The following is an 18,645-nucleotide window of genomic DNA, read 5'->3' as shown; positions in this document are numbered from 1 at the left end:
AGGATATAGATACAAATTGTCTGACCGCCAGCTGTGTTAGCTCTTTAGCGTTACCCAGGGTGCACCACGAGGAGGCGAGCTAACGTTGCACCCCTTCAATATATAATATAGTTTAAACATTTTATGTTTTAGCTGATTTCGTCGTTGTTTTACTATGCTGATAGTGTTCTGACATGTTTTCTTTATTTCGGTAGTGGGTCTTCCAAAAAATAAAATGCAAGTAGAAAAATATTGGTTTACTAAGTTAATAACTCTCCAAATTACAAATTACGATTACATTTCAATTTCCCCTAAAGTCTATCAAATAGCGCGACAGCCACCAAGACAGCAAAGGCTGTATGCCTGCCACAAACAACAGGAAATATTTCTTCCGTTTGTCGTCTGTGGCGTGTCCTGGGTTATACTGGTAGTCCTGGTGGCTTCTGTATCTAGACAACACGGGCACTTTTAGATTTCTAATGAGGAAAAATGCCAGTGCCAGACTTGTATAGCTCAACGCAATATAATAAACAGTTTTTCCCGCTAGCGCGCCAGCCAAAACGCTGACGGTGGTGCCCGTGAACTTGTAGCCGGAGTAAGCCAGAAGATCGAATGTTTCAAGTCTTGTGTTGATTTGCATTATGTATAGGATACACAGGTGAATCGCTAATTCCAACACCCAACATCTCAATGCGAAAGAAGCGGTTATTTCGAGTTGCTCTGGTGTGAATCGACCTTGGATACCCAGCACCATACCGGCCACCCAGACGTAAGTTAAATAAGCCATTGTGGGTATGTATAAGTCGGCAGCGTTTATTTCGAACCGGGGCTGTATAGGTCCATCCGGTTCATATTTAACCGACCAATCCTGAAAACGGTCGTTTTATACAGAAAATACTTATCGAATTTACCTATTGAAACAAATTGGAGCATTAGAATTTATCAAAAAATTGGTCAAAATGTGATTCCTGTCGTAACATAATCATAAATTTGTGACTGTAAAATCAGTATTAGATATCCTATTTGTATAAGGTAAAGCTCCCGCAAGTCGACAATAATCGACAGCCTCACCAAGAAGGTGCTAAGGCAAGTGTCGCCATCTATTACCCAGTGTCTGATTTTAACCTTGATAGCACATTTCCCGATAATGTAAAGGTTAATTATGGCAACAGGTACATATTTTTGTTAAACATGTTGAACTGCCTTTAATTCTTTTTAATATGAAATGCAAGCTCTACCGACCTCCTAGCCAATGGTGAGTTAAAGTGAATCCTTATAAAATATTAGTTTAAATAACTACTTATTAAGCAGGCTTTTCCAACTATTTGCAATTGCAAATATCTAAATTTTCAGAAGTTTTGGGAACCCTTAGTTTAAAATAATTAATAATATAGTCAAGACTATTTTGAGTTAACTTTATATATTTTGTACTTGTCCAAAAAAATGGGAATATTTTACTAAATCTAATTAAAGACATTTGAACAATTACACTGTACCTTATACCTGTACCGATCAACCTCTTTCAGAGTGGCTAAAATTTACAGATTAATATTTGATCAAGGGAGCATACTACTATAAAAACAGTTTATATCTTAGTTACAATATACTCATATACAATTGAAATCGAAAACTTGACAATTAGACAATAGACCATTCAATTTCCTTTCCGGTATTTATCATAAACCTTTGTAACAGGAAAAAACTTACCGAATGAGTAAAAGGAAAAAACAACAGCATCAGTTTCGCTACCACATAGTTTGTATCCACTGCAAAATAGCACTTTAATTTTATAAAAGGCACATAGTTTCTTATTTGCTGTCTAATAATTGTTTTACCATTTGTTGCCAACTAAAAATTATAATTCAAATCCTCGTTAGAAAGCAAAACTGGAAACTCACCTGTTGCACACACTGCATAGTCACATCTTGCATGACAGGCTGCCCTACAATGCCCAAATTACCGGCGATGCTCTGAAACGGGAACTGAGACACCGACGAAGTTTGGGCCCCATTAGTGGAGGACGCGGTTCTTTCAGACGCTTTGAGGTGTGGGTTGAGATTCGCACTTGTATCGGCAGTGACATTGGGATACATATTTTGTTGAACGTTCGGGTTGGGTGAGGCGTAATCCATGACGTCGGCATTGCTCACTTGTTGCTCCACTCCGCCTGCAACATCGTTACGATATAAAATGTAATAGGTTATGCCCAGCAATCTCCTGAATAAAAAAAAACTCATTTTGGACATTTAAATTACGAAATAAATGTTCAAGCCTCAGACGGAGCAGGAGAATGTAATGGAACGCGTTTCAACGCCCCAAAAATCACAGCGATCTATTTTCATCGTCATCTTTCCCTACGATCCGTGACCAACCATATCCTCTTACCATTCTGACGGATGGAAATATTTGAATTTATTTATAATTGGGCCAGTAGTGAAATAGTCTTTTAATTATTTAGGAAAAAATGTTTGTGTGTGCGGTTTTCAACAAACGCCAAAGAATACGTACAAAAATTGTCAAATATTTTTCAATTTCCGCCACAGTTTACAGCCCACAGAAACTTAGAGATGATCCTTTAAAAGTCTCTATAGGCCATCAATACACTGTTGTTCGAATTAGGGCAAGACGCTGTCTTACAAGTAAAATAAAAGTTAAAGAATGTAGCTTGAAGATTTTACAGAATCACCTATAAGGTTACATGATATACCAGCCAAATCAAAAATCTAGACCGGCAAAATCACCAAAACTTGTTGAAGTTTCAAAGTAATTGCATTTGTGTCATCAGGTAGTGCTGAGACATGAAATATGCAAAACACAGTGTGTGGCCTCCATATTAGAGATAAAGAGGCCTTGGAAAATATTTCAGGGAAATTCCATTCTTTATCATTATGCGCGAGATTTAAAATCTCTCGCCACTATATAGCTATTAGACAATATAGTCGTCCTACTACACTAAAAATTAATGCGCCTCACTTGTGCTATTCTTGTAGAAATGGCAATGATATTCAGCGGATGGCCCTACATTTACATCCAAAATTATTGACGATCTGTCACCGACGATATTGGTTTATAAATGCCGCAAGGTGATTGATTAAAAACAAGATTGCGAATCTCGCGCATGCGCATGTTGAATGGATCTACTCAACAAAGCTAGTGAAGATGTGCCGGCATAATGGATGGGAAAGTCTGAAGGTCTGCCATTAACACAGGGGCCCACCGCAAATGGATTAGGAGTTAAATCATTATCAACCGGTATAACACAGCCCATGAGAAAATCAAAAGCAATAAAAATTACTACAGGGAAAAGAAAAGACATGTTTTCTATACTATATGGGTATTTTAACAACAGTTTAATATAAATATGTGTTTATTTATAAAACTGATCAAAGATAAGGGTGCTTGCCAAAGTTCATAAGGGAAGTCAGGTCAACATTTTCTCATATTAATGCTTCCAAAGGCCCCCTTGAGCACCATTTTATTTTCGTTTTTTTTTTTACTTTATCTTTAATTTTGAAAATATTTAAAACATTATTCATCATTTTGGAGGTGAGGTATAAGCTGAGAAATTTTCACTTATAACCAAATGCATTTATAGAGGTTACAACCGCCTAAATGGAATTTTTAAAATTAGAACAAATTAAAAATAGAAGGAAATGTATAGAACAATTTACTCAATCAGAAATAAATGTGCAGTGACATTTACATTGCAAAAGTATAGGGTGAAAAAATTTAAATTTAGCCTTCTCAATTTCAAATCAATGCATTGAACTAAATAGTAGAGTATTTTCACTTTTTTTATTATATTATTCCTAAAATTAGTTTAAGTGCTACTGAGCCCATCACTTCAACATATCATTGCTTATAATATAAAGCAATAATAAAGCAAAAAAATCACCGTCCAAGGGGACCACCAACTTCAATACAATTATTAATTTTCTTATAAACTAAATTAATTGTTTGACGTCGAAAGCTCAGTGCAGAAAATAAAATGATTACAAGCCAAGTTTAGTTTTTTTGCAAAAAAAAAGGTATTAGAATCAAGATGGCAATGTTCAAAAATTTTGGACAAATTAGAGGGATTGCCTTATTAGTCCCCGAGTTTTCAGCCTTCTCTCCCTTCTTGTAAATCGTTAAAGAAGTCTGATTGGTACAATTTGATACATTTTATATTCTCATATTTTCGATTGCGGGTAGGATAAACATACACAATTTGACAAAACATTAATAAACAACGCAAAACTTGATGCACCTCCAACCCTTGATTAATAATTACCTAGTGTTTTCATTTCTTAGATTTTTTAACTTTTACGTAAAGTATTTCGCGTTGACAAAAATATAAGACGGTTACCAGGCATGTCAACTTCCCAAAAAAATACTTATTACTAGGAAGGGCATTAAATAAATACTAAACAAGAACAAAAATAAAATTACAAACATCTTCGGAAAAAATCAGTAAAAACACATTTACCATTTTGAAACATTTTCCACAAGCACAGAACAAAACAGAAACACTATCTTACGTCTTCGTTTGTTACGAGTGCATCTTCTTTCCAATGAAATAACAAAATTACCAAAACCACTGGAGTCAACCCGGCGACGTGCTGAAAAATAATGCAAATTTACGCATATAATTCTTAATGAAATCATTTAAATATTATTATTTGATTACCAACCATTTTTTTTATTAGTATGACATAAACTTTATAGTATAATATGTAAAAATAATTCTTACTTAAATCATGTACATATTATTAGTTGATCAAACAATATTTTCTTTAAATATCTGTGAAAAATGAAATTTTTAGACTTGCATTTCCTAAGAAATCTCCGAAAAAAACGCATGCAAATTGGAAATTAAAAATACTTGACTTTTTTCTGTTTGCACATATTATATTTATATTATATTTTCATTTTCGGTTGTGGGTACATTTTTGCAAAACACCACTGGTATTCACTAAGTGACGTGTAAGGTGACCATCAACTGACAAACGTCAAAATACCATCAAGCAAATGTAAATAAAAACAAAATGAACCAACAAAGTGGTTCTCGACCTATGAACTTCTATAAACGTTTCCTCAATACGAAATCGAATGATCAAACACGTCCACAAAATGGCTAACGTTCTACAAGATTTTAAACCAGGTCCTTTAGATTTTTATAGAACAAAAGCTTCTTTCGATTGGAAACAATTAAAAGTGTTTTTAGAAACTGAAGATATTATATGTTATCAAGTAAGGGTGAAAAAGTAATATTGTTTCAACATGCTCTCAACCATATATATTTTGCTTCAGAATGAAGTTTTCAAAGAGTTGCAGACACAATCAGAATATCAAGCCCAAGACTCTCTATTTTCATCAAGTTTTGATCAGCAAAGGAGGATAGCATGCAGGCAAACTTTCATCTATAAATCAATTGAGTTACTATCCTTAGGTAATTTGCTTCAAAATTTAAAAAAACCTGCAGTAGCCACTCGAATAATGATTCAATATGCCCCATCATCTACCATAAAATTTAGCGTCACAGATTCACTTTTTATCAGTGTTGTGAGGAGTATGGGCACAGAGAGACATCATCATTTTATAGAAGATTCTGACAATGGAAAAGTAAGATATGTAACATTTTATATAGTATTTAATAGAACTTCATTGATGAAACATGTTTAATAGAAAGCTGCTGCTTGCTTTACTTATGTAGTTTTTTCTATGAAATAATGAACACAGAAAACATATTTCAGATTCTTTGAAAGTAAAACTAAGACCAAATGTTAACTCACATTAAAATCACAGCTTGTAAGCAGACAGATAGGATTATAATTTAACCCATGTCCCTCTATCATCGGTTCGTCCAATAAAATTGGAGTGCATTAATTCTTTTTCAGAATGTCACCTAGTAGTTTCATGATGAAAATAAAATCATAATAGGCTTCTTTTCTTAAAACTTGAAAATGTTTGTATTGTTTTTCAAAGGTTTAATTTTCTTCCCTTCTTATGGAATTCAATGAATTCAAAATTACTATTATTGCGTTAATAATTTTGGAAAAAAAAGTATTTTATTTATTATTTATTGCAACTATTACCAAAATAATGAAACTACTCTGTTCTCAAAAACAAGTTTCTGTGTGGCACTTAAATCTTACAAAACTATTAACTGCTCTTACTAGCAATAAGTATACGAATTCAAGCATCTTATTCAGTGACATTTGTGTAGGTTAGCTTACAACCTTTGCATTAAACTGAAGTTAGAATAAGCAGTATAATAATTTATAAAAACAAAGCTAACCAGAAACTAAATGAAACTGAAATAGAAAAAAGAAAAATCTAAACTAATGAAGTTCAAACCTCCCACCGATATAATGCATGTAGTTTTCCTATGAGAGCCAAAGACCATTTTTTTTTAGATCATTGGTTGCTATTGCCTTACAGAAATAGGTCACGGTAGTAATGCGAGAGGCATGCGCACTACTGCCACTTATAACTTAGATAGTCACAGTTTCATTTTAAACACCAAGGATTTCGAAGCTGCAAAGTGCTGGGCCGGCGGTTTGGGTCAAATGGCTACCCATGCAATTGTTTACGCAAACTTGATTTTGGATGGCACCAATCATGGTTTGCATTCATTTGTAGTACCAGTCAGAGATCCCAAGACTTTGCTTCCCTATCCGGGACTCATTGTCGGCGACATGGGCGAGAAAATTGGTTTGAACGGGGTCGACAATGGGTATGATTATTAAACTTTATTTACATTGTTAGAATTAGAATATTTATAGATTCGTGATATTTAACAACTACAAGATCCCTCAAGAAAATCTACTTAACAAGTTGGGAGATGTTACAAAGGATGGTAAATATGTTACTCTTTTCAAAGATCCAAATAAAAGACACGGCGCCTCCCTTGGGGCGTTATCCGCTGGTAGGGTTAATATCACTGCTATTTGCGAAGCTTTGGGCGTGAAGGCGCTTACCATAGCGATAAGGTACTCTGCTGTCAGAAAGCAGTTTGGTCCGGAACATGAATCGGAGGTTCCAATATTGGAATATCAAACTCATGTATGTGTATATTAAAAATATATTAGCAATCCTGCCGCTTTACCTATATGGAAATGGAAATAGTTTATTTGTGATCGCCAAACAGCGTTGTCAAAGTGTTACATTTTTTCTATTTAACCAGGAAATTACATAAAACTTTAAAATTGAGGTGGTTTAATGCTGTCTGTTTCATACTGCAAATGGCCAGTCAATAGAGATTCAAATCTTTTTTGTGTAATAGTGTTTGCTGTAATTTTGCCGGCGGTGGGTCTGTTAATATTTTCTGAAATAAAGGTGATCTTCCCAGGCCATTAATCATGTTATGATTTTGACAAGTATCAAATAACACAAAAGATGCCTAACTTTGGTCCAATAAAAACAAAATCTGTTTTCATTTCAATCTTGATGGTTAAAAATTAAAAAAGATGTTTTATTGATTTTTGAAATGATTTTTCATATTTTACTACTTAATTACGTCAGTAGTTAGTAAAATTAGTTAGGCTTCAACAATTGAAATTCGTGACCTAGTTAGTGATTAAACTTAATTTTTAATGAAACAATAAGTGATAATACTAAATACTTGAATTAGTATTAATTATTGAGTGAAATATCATTTGCCATTCTAAATAATAGATTCGCGTTTTACTTGGTAAATTCAGGATAATTATCCCAGAAAGTAGAAATGTTTCTCTTAATCTAACCTTTTCTTTGAGCGCAAATTCTTTTAATCACATATTAGGTTAGGATAAAGATATTGAGAGCGGTTTTCAGGTTGTTTGGCCTTTATTATTATAGATTTTGGGCGCATGGGATTTATTTAGGAAAATGTTCAAATACCCCGTCCCCCCTAACTCGCCACTTTCCTTGCAGAGTAACAGTAATACTCACTTTAATTATGGTTAACATTAGAAATGTTTGGTGACCATTTCAAAAACTCGAAAATAATTTCCAGCATTTGTTTTTAGCCGATTTATTTTAAAATAAAAGTGATTTGTAGGAATGTAAGTTATTGGGACCCCGTTATATTTTATAACAAATTTATATAAAGTATAACATTAATATAAAACTTCTTGAAACTAAACTGCAAAATAAAATTGACATTAAATGGAAAATGGAATTTCTAAATTCTCTATATAAGAAACTGAACACGCGTTTGAACAGTACCATACAGCATATATTTTGTTTGCAGCTTTATGTCTAGTTCTCCACATTAATTGATGGTTGAGTACAACTAACCCTGCCTCGTCCACTACTATGTTTTGGAAATATTCCATTCTAAGAGCATATTATGCTAGAATAGAATCTCCTCATACAGAGTCAGTATTTTGACGTCCATCGCTCGCCAAAGCTGGTTCTCTTTGCCAAAAAACATATCGTCATAGCAGTGTCTACTATTTTTTAGTCTCCCTAGCTATGGAATATGTTCAAGGGAGTTTTCACCAAAACCCATAAAAGATTATATCTTCAAAATACTATTTAAAAATAATTTCCTTAAAAGCCTTAAAAAGTTCAATTCCTTTTCATCGAAAATCGTGTCAAAGAGACAATATTATTTGTGCCCAGTTCGCGGACCGTTGTCAATATTCAGGCAAACAATGGCAGAATAGGTGCAAGGAGGTAATTGAAAAATGATCATTCTGGTGTCTAGGACGGCATTTACCACATAGGTTAACTGCAGGATTACCAATATATTTTGCACTTCAATATACAGTTCTAATGTAATTTTTTTTCCAGCAATATCGGCTTTTGCCTTACCTCGCTGCTGCATACGCTTTGCGAATTTTGACGACAATGTTTGTTGAAGTATTTTACCAATTTTCAATAGATTCGCTGTTGGGCAATAACGTTGACAAATTACCAGATTTAGGTGTCGAAATACACGCGCTATCGTCGGCAACAAAACCTATTGCTGGGTGGATTATGAAGGACGCTATACAAGAAAGTAGAGAGACTTGTGGAGGCCATGGTTATTTAAAAGGTAATTTTTTAGTCAAATTGAAATTGTCATAATATAACGAATAATACATTTACCACCTCAATCTAATTTTTATCTAATTATAAAATTCTTTACTTTGCAGTTTTATTTTTTCTTATATGAATCATATTGGATTTTGGATACTTTTATTAGTTATTAGTTACGAGTTACAAAGAATATAATAATTACCTGCACCTACCAATAGAAACAAATGAGCCCCAATGTAAAAAAAAAATCAACAACTTCAGTTTTTTCCTATTGAAACATCCTTATATTTTAGCATTTTAGGACCGATTTCAAAAACATATAGTTTATTGTGAATTTGATTTGAAATAACTTGAGTTTAATTATTCAAAAATAGAATTTGATAGTCACCATCATTATTGAATTGGAAAAAAAAATCGTTTTGATGGCACCTTAAGAGATATTAATAACCATGACTATTTAAAATACGTAAAAACATTATTTGTTTATAATATGCGTTGTTAGACACACGATAAAGAACAATGTTCGTCGATTTGATGAGATAGAAAGTATTCAAATAAAAACAAGAACTAAGATCTGTGCATGGAAATCAGGAGGACTAATTAAACATGCTGCTTTATTATAAAAGTAAATAAAAAAGACAAAAAAATGTTGGCCCTAATTTTAAAATAATATATACATTCACCACGTGTTACATCACCGTCAGAATAGAGAAAGGATTGGGAGTAGAAAAATATACTTATCTCTTTTTTTTTCTCACGGCAATATTGATAGTGAGCTATTTTAAAAACGCCTGAATCAAATACCAACTTACTATATAATTTTTAAATCGAGAAAACAAAATATTTTTATTCTGAGTGAAAGTTTGCCATTTAAGAAAGTGAAGTGTTCAAAAGATAATAGAGAAAAAATAATACAACTTATATATAAAAAGTTTTTACGCAGTCTTTTTAATAAACTCTGTACATGCTCTATGCGAGTTGTAAATCAATTTTAATTTAATTCAATTACGGCCTAAAAGTCCTGAATATTTTGCAAGCGCAAAGCAGATATTACTACAGCTAGAGAATTAAGAAAAAAAATTGCAATGGTGTTGGTTATTTATATTCTACTTTTGAAAAACAGCTGCAGGGATTGGTGACATAAGGAACGATCACGACGCGAACTTGACATATGAAGGAGAAAATCATGTGCTAATTCAGCAGACCAGCAATTGGTTACTAAAATTCTGGCCTGCTGTAAGAGCTAAAGAAAAAATTTCTTCACCGCTGCAATCGGTAGATTTCCTTTCCAGTGGATTGGACATTTTGAACACAGCCAAATTTGAAGCAACTAATATTGATGAAATGTGTAATCCAAAATGTAAGTCAATATTTGCATTCTTTAATTAAGGTTGCCATTTAATAAAACAACGGATATCAATTTAAAAAAGCAGAAAATCATAAAAACATTTTTAGAAAATCTTACAGTCTCAGGATACTTCAGCAAGTGTCTCCTATTTAATGAATTATAATTTGACAATCCACCTTTGACAGAGAATCCAATAAAAGTATGTTTATTAGCGAAAAAAGAACTTTTAGGCTAATCTAAGGGTTAAAATTTCTTGAAAGTTGTAGGGATAGATTTAAAGTATCTTGACTGTTTTTGATTTAACTCTTTTTTTTTGAAGTGCTTATTTAGCTAAAAAAGTCTGCTAATTGAAATTAAAAAATATCTAAAACATCTTTTAAATAAGTTTTCGGCATTTTTTAGTTTTCCAAGAAATCTTGCAATATATTTATTTCTCCAAATTCAAAAGAGGCAAAATTATCGAAAAAAAAAACGTAAAAAAAGAATATCTAAATTATAAATTCTGAAGTGTTCCACAAAACTCAGTTGGCATTTTATAATTGTTACTTTTCATTTAATCGTGTATTGTTATTATGTAGATATTATTATAGTCATTATTTTGCGTTTGCCTGAGATAAGTTATTGTCCGAAAGAACTTATAACTAACTAAAGCGGCAAAGAGAAAATGCTGGAAATTATTGTTAAGTTTCTATAATGGCCGCTAGGGGGTGTAATCGCATTCCCGGTTTGTTGGAAATATTATTATATTGTATGACTTGACATGACATGAATGGTATGACTTTATTGCAACAAAAGATAGTCAAATTAACCGCTAGGTTTACATGGTTCTTTGCAACTGCCAGGGGCCTTAAATGTTCTAGAGATACCTCTGTGCTAGCTTTGTATCGTTCCGCGTCTGACAAGGTTGAAGAATGAAGAATAAAAATAAATAAATTAACTTTCTGTTTTTGGTGTATTAATTTTTGTTATAATTTATTGCAATTTTTTGTAGATATCTTATCGGTTTATCAGTGGTTAGTTTGTTATTTACTGAAAAGGACTTGGGAAAAGTTGAACACTGACATAGATAACGGCAAGAATCTGTTTTGGGCTAAAAACGATAGTCAGGTGTTTTATGCCAAAGATCTATCAATATGTTTCGTTCAGGTAGTTGCACATTATTTGTTATGCAGAAACAGGTTTTGTCGACTATTGGTTGAAGGAACTTTATCAACGCCAATTCCTGTTTCATAAACTCAACAACTTACCCAAACTAGAAATGTTTACCTGTTTTTAGCATTACTTGCTTCAAGTTATGTACAATAAGATATTAGAGGCCAGAGATGACAATATCAAAAATGTTCTGTCAAAATTGTTTGCCTTGTACGGTGTGTGGTCACTTCAGAAGCATTTACCAACTTTGTATCAAGGGGGATATGCCAAAGGAGAAATGGCAACAACACTTGTCCAGAACTCGATACTTAAATTATGCGGCGATCTAAAAAATGATGCTGTGTCCCTAATAGATGTTATCGCACCTCCAGATTTTATCTTAAACTCTGTGTTGGGGTCTTCCGATGGAGAGGTAAGTATTGTATTGGATATGATAAATTTTCTTTCCTTGAAATTTAGGTTAGCTTTTATGACACGCGAATTTCAAGAAAAATTATATATTACTGGAAAGATAGTAAATAACTATGAAAAAAGCGAAGCATCGATAAATTTTCGAGAAAAAAAAAATTTTTGATTAATAACACTTTTTCTTTTAATGAACTGTAGTTTATAACCAGAAAACACTTTAAACATATAATATGTGCTTAAAATATCAAATCTTGACAAAATAACCACAAGATTTTAAATGGTTTTTGGAAATAAATATATTATAAGATGCAGAACGCCATAGATCTAATTAAAATGTCTGTGCACTATATTGGACACTACTATAGAATATTTAAAAGTTAGTTTTTGTTGACAGCAATAACAGAAAAGAAATTTAGTCTAAAGTGCCAGCTTTACAAATAAATTTACTTATGTAAATGTATTTGAAAATGAAAATAGACACATTATATAAAACTAATTCATTTCTTTTGTAGGTAAACTAATTAAAAAAAATTATTATTTGTAAATAGTATTTTATTTGACAGTTTCGTATATATTTCAATGTTTTGATAACTTTTGATTAGTTCGGCTCACAGACGTAAAACGAAAATAGTTGCTTCACAAGTCATTCATACAATTTCTGTTGTTTTAACGTCAGCATAGACATTTTAGCAAGGGACGAGTGGTGTAGGGAGTGTTGCTTAAATATATAGGTATTAAATAGTAAATTGCCACACATACGACTTTATGCCTAGAAATCGCCCCAGGACTCACCTGAGAATATTGTTAGAAACCAGATTGATTTGATCTTAATCAACTACAGATTCAAAAATAGTAAGTCAGCAAAAACATTTCCAGGAGCTGATATCTTCTCTGATTACAGCCTTTTGGTTTCTAAAATAATGGTTAAATTAAAGACGTTAATGAGAACAATCGTACCCAGGTTTGACCTAACAAGACTTAAAGACCTAGTTATAAGAACAATGGTTTGAGAACAACTTAGACAAGAACTAAAAGAAATTAAGACTTCAGGAGACATAAATGATGCATGGCTGCATCTTAAGGAGACTGTCACACATATTACGAATCAATACCTTTACAAAGCCAACACAGACAAAAGAAGCAGAAATGGATGACGGACGATATTCTAAACCTAATCGTTTGACACAGAGGATATAAAATTCATAATCGCGACCGATACAAAGCCATCCACTATGAAATTCAAAATAAGTGCAGAATTGTAAAGGAAGAATGGTTGAATAGTAAATTTCAAGAGGTGGAGGCATTACAAAGTAAGCATGACTTTTTCAATTTACACAAAAAATAAAAGAAACACTGGGAATGAACAGAAAACGTCCAAACGGAAATTTAATCGGAGGCAATAATAATAATAATAATAATACTTCTTTATTTCAGTTTGCTTTACAAGAAAAGGACAAATGAAATGACGTCAAAAACAGACAACGATTAATTAATATAATTAACCAAAATATTCGTCAAGTGTATATGGTTCTAGGGTTATTAACATTTCCCTAATACTTTTCTTAAAATTTCTAATAGTGCTTATACATTTCACAGAGTTCGGTAGATGGTTAAATAACTTGATGCACATATAATAAGGTCCTTTGTTGCTGTTATTGACAGTCTGTGACTAGGTACCATAATATTCTGCGTTCGAGTGTTATAATTGTGGATTATGTTTGCGTTAAATTCATTTCTATTTTGAAATATAAATATTGAGACATTCGTAAATATAGATTCCACACACGGTCATTGTCAATGTTTCCTACGCTTCCTTTTAGAAGCCGCGGGTGGAATAATAGTATACAAGTTCATCCAAATAAACAAAACTACGATAAACCCTCGAATTAAAAAAAAAAACGGCCTACCTTATGTGCGTTCTAGTGTAAGACAGACGAGACGTCTCGGGATTTTGTTCTCCACACCATGTCCATTGCAGCAATGTAGTGGGGGTACCAATCGCAGACACACGAAAACTACGCGCGGTAATTCGGCCAAACAAAACCCGAGGGCTCAGATTATCGCGGCGAAATGATACGATAAAATATATAAAAAATTAAATAAACAAAAATTGATAAATGTATTCGATTAACCCCGAATCATAAAGAAATCAATATATAGAAAACCCAGGTAATGAATTAATATTTAATGTCAATATACAAATAAATAACCAAAACTGAACAGTCTTTATCTGTAGTTGCTTAAAGCATCCTCTGCATTTTTCCCATCGATCTTATGGTTCTCTTTTGAATAATATGCATTTTTTTTAGTTCAGGGCTGCAACCTCAAAATATTATGCCATACCGTACAATTGATTCAAAATTGACACAATAAACAATTCTTAAGGCTTCCGGTCTCATATACCTTCCGATAACTCTAATTGCACCCTATTTAATTTTATACATACTGTCCGTATATGCGTTTCCGATTCTAAATGTTCGTTTATGTGAACACCTAAAAAAAAACCGTAAACTCTACATTTATTTTATTAATTTCTAGATACTCAGAAATCTAGGCTATTTGATTTTGTTTTGTTCTAAATAAAATCATCTTTGTTTTATTAGGATTGACTATTAGCTTGTTTTGTAATTTGTGTTTTTGTAATATTGTTTTGACTTTGGACTCTGACGTGCTGTTTTCTGTTTGAAAGGTATGATTGTATCCAATTGAGTGCTTTACCATGAATCCCATATCTCTCCATTTTGTCCAATAAAATTTTATGGTCTAAGCAATCGAATGCCTTACTGAGGTCTAAGAATAAACCTATGGCTAAGTTTTTGTCCTCAGACTGCTCCAAGATTGGTTTTGTGAAGTGAAAAATGTTGGAACTGGTTGATCTGTTTTTTAAGTAGGCATGTTGAGAGCTAGAGAACAATTGACATTTATTCATAAATTAGTTGTTACTTTTTCCTGTAATTTCGCCGCAGATTGATCACATGCTTTTCATTTTGCTATCCGAGTTTACTATTCTCTTTTCTTATAATTGCTTTCTTTCTTCAATTAAAAACTTATCATATTCCTTCTTTGTTACTTTGTATAAATACTTGTTTTTGATAAGGTTAGCAGTTGATAAAGTAGCACTCTGTTTAATCCCTTTTAGATTTAAGGATTTTTTAACTTTCTTTTTTTTTTGTTGCTGTGAGCCCTTTTGAGAGGAAAGCACTCATTGAAGATATTTATGAAATCATTTATAAACATAGTCCACTGCATATTTATATCTAAGAAGTCATTTTGACACTTTATCCTTTCAAGTAAACATGCTTTCTCATGGTAAAAATCTTTTTTGTACAAATTTATTTATTTTATTTATTGTTGTGTTAAATGATCTGAAATATGATCTTGAATTACTATAGAATGTTCATTACTATCTAAATTGGTAAAAATATTATCTAGACAACTACTACAGTTTAGTGTTACATGTTACAGTTGGATGTATTCCGAACAAACTAAACAGAAAAAAAAGAGAATTCTTCCGACTGTTTTCTAGCAACATTTCAATATTAAAGTCCCCTGCGATAAGTGCTATAGTATTGTCTATTTCTAACCCTGACAACATCAGTTTCTTAAAAATAGATCAAATTGTCCTTGAGGAGGTCTATAAACTGATACGATGATGATGAAAACGGTATATTCAGCATCTATTCTAGAATGACATACCTGAACAACATGGTTTTGAAGAGGCGAGGCCGGTCCAAATATCTTAAAAGCAGAAATCATACAAGTCAGTCAAAGAATGGTAAAGCTGCAGGCCGTGACTACATCTATGTTAATATTCTCAAACTAGCAGAAGACAAGGTCGCCAAGTGCTCACTGATTTGTTCAATACCATATACAATTCGGACAGAACTGGTTGAAGTCCATTTTTGGCATACTACTAAAAAAAGTTAATACCAAACGCCACTCTGAGTATTGCACTATAAGCGTTATGAGCCATATTTAGTAAAACTATTTCTATTCGTAAAGATTATTCACGACACGATATACAAAAAGTGCGAACAAGTTGCCTCAGGCAAACAGTTTCTCTCTATAAATGGTCTTGGAACAAAAGGTGCTCTCTTTACCATGCTAGTATGAATTCAAAAATGCTTAGATATGAATAGACCAGGATAGATTTGTTTTATAGACTATGAGACGGTTTTTGATCAGGTACAACATACAAAAATGATAAAAAAACCGCCAAAACATCGGGCGTGACCATAATGAGCGGAACTCGGCTTCGGTTCACGTGGAGAATCATATATCGGATGAGACAAAATTTCTGAGCCTATTTTGTGCGCTATGCGGATGATACAGTACTATTGAGCAGTTGCTCTGAAGATTGCAATGGTTGCTAACAAAAATTAACATGCTAGTAATGCCAATCATCTAACACTCAAAAGAGAGAGTGCATTTATCAAAATGAAGCAGCTTTTTACTTGTAGACAATTACATCTAAGTTTAAGATGACGCCTGGCCAACGCCTTTTCCATTCCCATCCATTTCCCATCTTGCTTTATAGATTAGAGGGATTGTTAGACCGGTATTGCCTGTGAAATGTGGATTTATCGTCGCATACTCAGGATTTCCTGGACTGATAGAGTACGCAATGTCTTATTACGTCTAAATACAACGATCCAGATCTTAAACACAGTAAAGCGACGAAAACTTTAACAAGTCGAAGATGTTATGAGGGGCGAGAAATACCACTTCCTTTAACCAATAATACACGGAAAAATTAAAGGCGACGAGCCTAGACAGCGATTCCCACACACTTAACTCTTTTACTTGCTGAATATATAATGGGATCTGGGCGTATTTTAAGAAAATACTGCCGTAAAAATGCCGCAAGTCCTTTCCCAAAAAAAAAACTTTATAGTTGCTTCATAAATTCCTAAATAAATTATCAGCATAGGCGCTCTATATATCTACCAACTTTGCGTGGCGTATGACATTATAATGAAACAATATTAAAAAACGAAATATGTTTAATTCTTCCAAGTGTTTATTTATAGGAAGATATTTACATAGTCCTTTATGTGTAGAAGATGAGATATATATATTTACACTAGAGACTGTGTATTTAATAATTATAAAGCCTTGTATTTCACTATCTTTTGTTGGTGTGATTGGTAAACATATGCTTTGTTCCAAAACTGGAAGGGGAATTATAAGAACAGACCAAAATTAGTAATTTTCCCATTGTTGCTTGCGCAAAAAATGGATCTAAGCAATAATACGAGAAGATTTGTTTGTCAAAAAACACTAAGGTGAGTCTTACTGAAATAGTATTCGAATTTTAGAAGTATTACCAGGTCGACTAGCAAGTTAAAAACTTTCTAATTTCTTATTCCCGTGAGTTTCATTTTCAACCGTTGAATCAATAGGTGAACTAAAGAAGAAGTAAATACTGTTATATTAAAATGTTGCGTTTTTGTGTCCTGGAATTTTTATTTGTCAGTCAATCAACTTGGCCCTAAAATTACCAAAATTGCATGTTTCGAAACATACAACAGTAGAAAAAGTATCAAATATTTAAATACAATTTTAGAACTGTCTGAAAAAAGAATCCCGTGTGTTTGATATTGTGAATAGCATCCAATCAGATACATGTGATGACTTACACTTTAACGTTGCGCGGCATTGTGATGTAGGTGTTTTGGGCATTTTTTTCCTGTTTTGTGTTATTTGTTATTTTAAAGGTACTCTCTTTCCAGTAGTGTAAACAGTTTCCCAAAATTCGTTTGTCCGATAAACAATATCGCAACGAAAATTTAATCATTTTATCAATTTCAGGTATACAAACATTTGCAGTCTGCAATATTTAGATCTCCATATGCAATGAGCAGACCGGTGTGGTGGCAAGATATAACTAACTGGAAAGAAAACGTTCTAAAAAACAAATTGTAGCACACTATTCCTTCTCTGCTCCAGAAATTTGAAAATAGACAATTGATAATGATACCCTGATTGAAACATTTTGTGAAATTATTAAAGTTGAATTTGTATCGTTAATTTTTATATAATTCCTGTTATTCAAATATATATATTTTTTATTTTTGAGATATTTTATTAGCATTTATATTGCTGTTATCTACAGCACACCAGGCAAGTCAATAACAAAAATGTAGAAATGTGTGTCATTGACCTTCCCACTCTCTTGGTGAATTATCAATGAAGATATAATCACCAAAATGAGAAATATTTATATGTATGATCACAAGTATGGTGTGTTCCAAAGTATATCGTCTTGATTTTTAACAGGCCCTTCCCAAAAAAATAATGACTACCTTCATACCTATTGTCAATGCAAATCAGGCTTTACTTAGATAATCTGTCTTATCTGATAAAAAATATAAACCAACTCTCTTATTTTTCTACTCGATAGCATTTTCCTTGATTATATCATTTAGTCCCATCAATTTTTATGTAATCAAATATTGATCTATTTGCTCTGGTCAAAGAAAAGATCTTGTAAAGGTAATGAGTATTCTCAGTATTTAATGTTCATTCAATCAGCGAATTGTCCTACCTAAGTGACTTTGCCTCAACCATAAACTAAGAGATCAGTTTCATCAGCAGCTCTGTGGTTTTTAAAAAATTGTTTGAGTTCAAAAGCTCGTAACATGTAATTTACCAATAGGAAACACATAACACGGTATCCAAAGGATGAGTGGATTCCAGGAAATAATGTCATTCAAAAAACGTACTTATTGATAATTTGTAGACTCATCGTATTTTCTATTAGTACTGTG

At 32.7% G+C, this 18,645-nt stretch overlaps 2 protein-coding genes across 5 annotated transcripts; one reads left to right on the top strand and one right to left on the bottom strand.

Annotated features, from left to right (window-relative positions):
* Positions 1 to 221: 221 nt before the first annotated feature.
* On the bottom strand, positions 222 to 4,502 carry LOC132703582 (protein YIF1A-like). 4 transcript variants are annotated; one of them, XM_060672925.1, is made up of 4 exons: positions 4,448 to 4,502; positions 1,878 to 2,146; positions 1,687 to 1,827; positions 222 to 847 (listed from the first exon to the last, which is right to left on the bottom strand). In XM_060672925.1, the coding sequence occupies exons 1-4, from the start codon at positions 4,458 to 4,460 to the stop codon at positions 281 to 283; spliced, it is 990 nt and encodes a 329-aa protein (XP_060528908.1). In that variant the 5' UTR covers positions 4,461 to 4,502; the 3' UTR covers positions 222 to 280. The 4 variants fall into 4 exon arrangements, with proteins under 4 accessions (XP_060528908.1, XP_060528910.1, XP_060528911.1 ...); XM_060672927.1 differs by lacking the exon at positions 4,448 to 4,502 and adding an exon at positions 4,253 to 4,422; XM_060672928.1 differs by lacking the exon at positions 4,448 to 4,502 and adding an exon at positions 2,953 to 3,036.
* Positions 4,503 to 4,919: 417 nt separating this feature from the next.
* On the top strand, positions 4,920 to 17,916 carry LOC132703578 (peroxisomal acyl-coenzyme A oxidase 3-like). Its single transcript, XM_060672921.1, has 9 exons — positions 4,920 to 5,211; positions 5,272 to 5,583; positions 6,378 to 6,697; positions 6,747 to 7,026; positions 8,740 to 8,983; positions 10,091 to 10,327; positions 11,307 to 11,461; positions 11,592 to 11,879; positions 17,687 to 17,916. Exons 1-9 carry the CDS (start codon positions 5,071 to 5,073, stop codon positions 17,798 to 17,800), a joined length of 2,091 nt encoding a protein of 696 aa, XP_060528904.1. The 5' UTR covers positions 4,920 to 5,070; the 3' UTR covers positions 17,801 to 17,916.
* Positions 17,917 to 18,645: the final 729 nt, after the last annotated feature.

Source organism: Cylas formicarius, unplaced genomic scaffold (assembly GCF_029955315.1).
Source record: "Cylas formicarius isolate icCylForm1 unplaced genomic scaffold, icCylForm1.1 PGA_scaffold_6__28_contigs__length_40554024, whole genome shotgun sequence".
Taxonomy (NCBI): Eukaryota; Metazoa; Arthropoda; class Insecta; order Coleoptera; family Brentidae; genus Cylas; species Cylas formicarius.
This window is presented reverse-complemented; position numbering and strand designations above follow the sequence as displayed.

Coding starts and splice junctions, on each gene's coding strand:
- LOC132703578 (XM_060672921.1), top strand. CDS start 5,071: ATGATCAAACACGTCCACAAAATGGCTAACGTTCTACAAGATTTTAAA. Junction 10,328..11,306: donor TGAAATGTGTAATCCAAAAT/GTAAGTCAATAT, acceptor AATTTTTTGTAG/ATATCTTATCGGTTTATCAG. Junction 11,880..17,686: donor TGGGGTCTTCCGATGGAGAG/GTAAGTATTGTA, acceptor TATCAATTTCAG/GTATACAAACATTTGCAGTC.
- LOC132703582 (XM_060672925.1), bottom strand. Junction 1,828..1,877: donor CTATGCAGTGTGTGCAACAG/GTGAGTTTCCAG, acceptor TATAATTTTTAG/TTGGCAACAAATGGTAAAAC. Junction 848..1,686: donor TTTTTCCTTTTACTCATTCG/GTAAGTTTTTTC, acceptor GACCGTTTTCAG/GATTGGTCGGTTAAATATGA.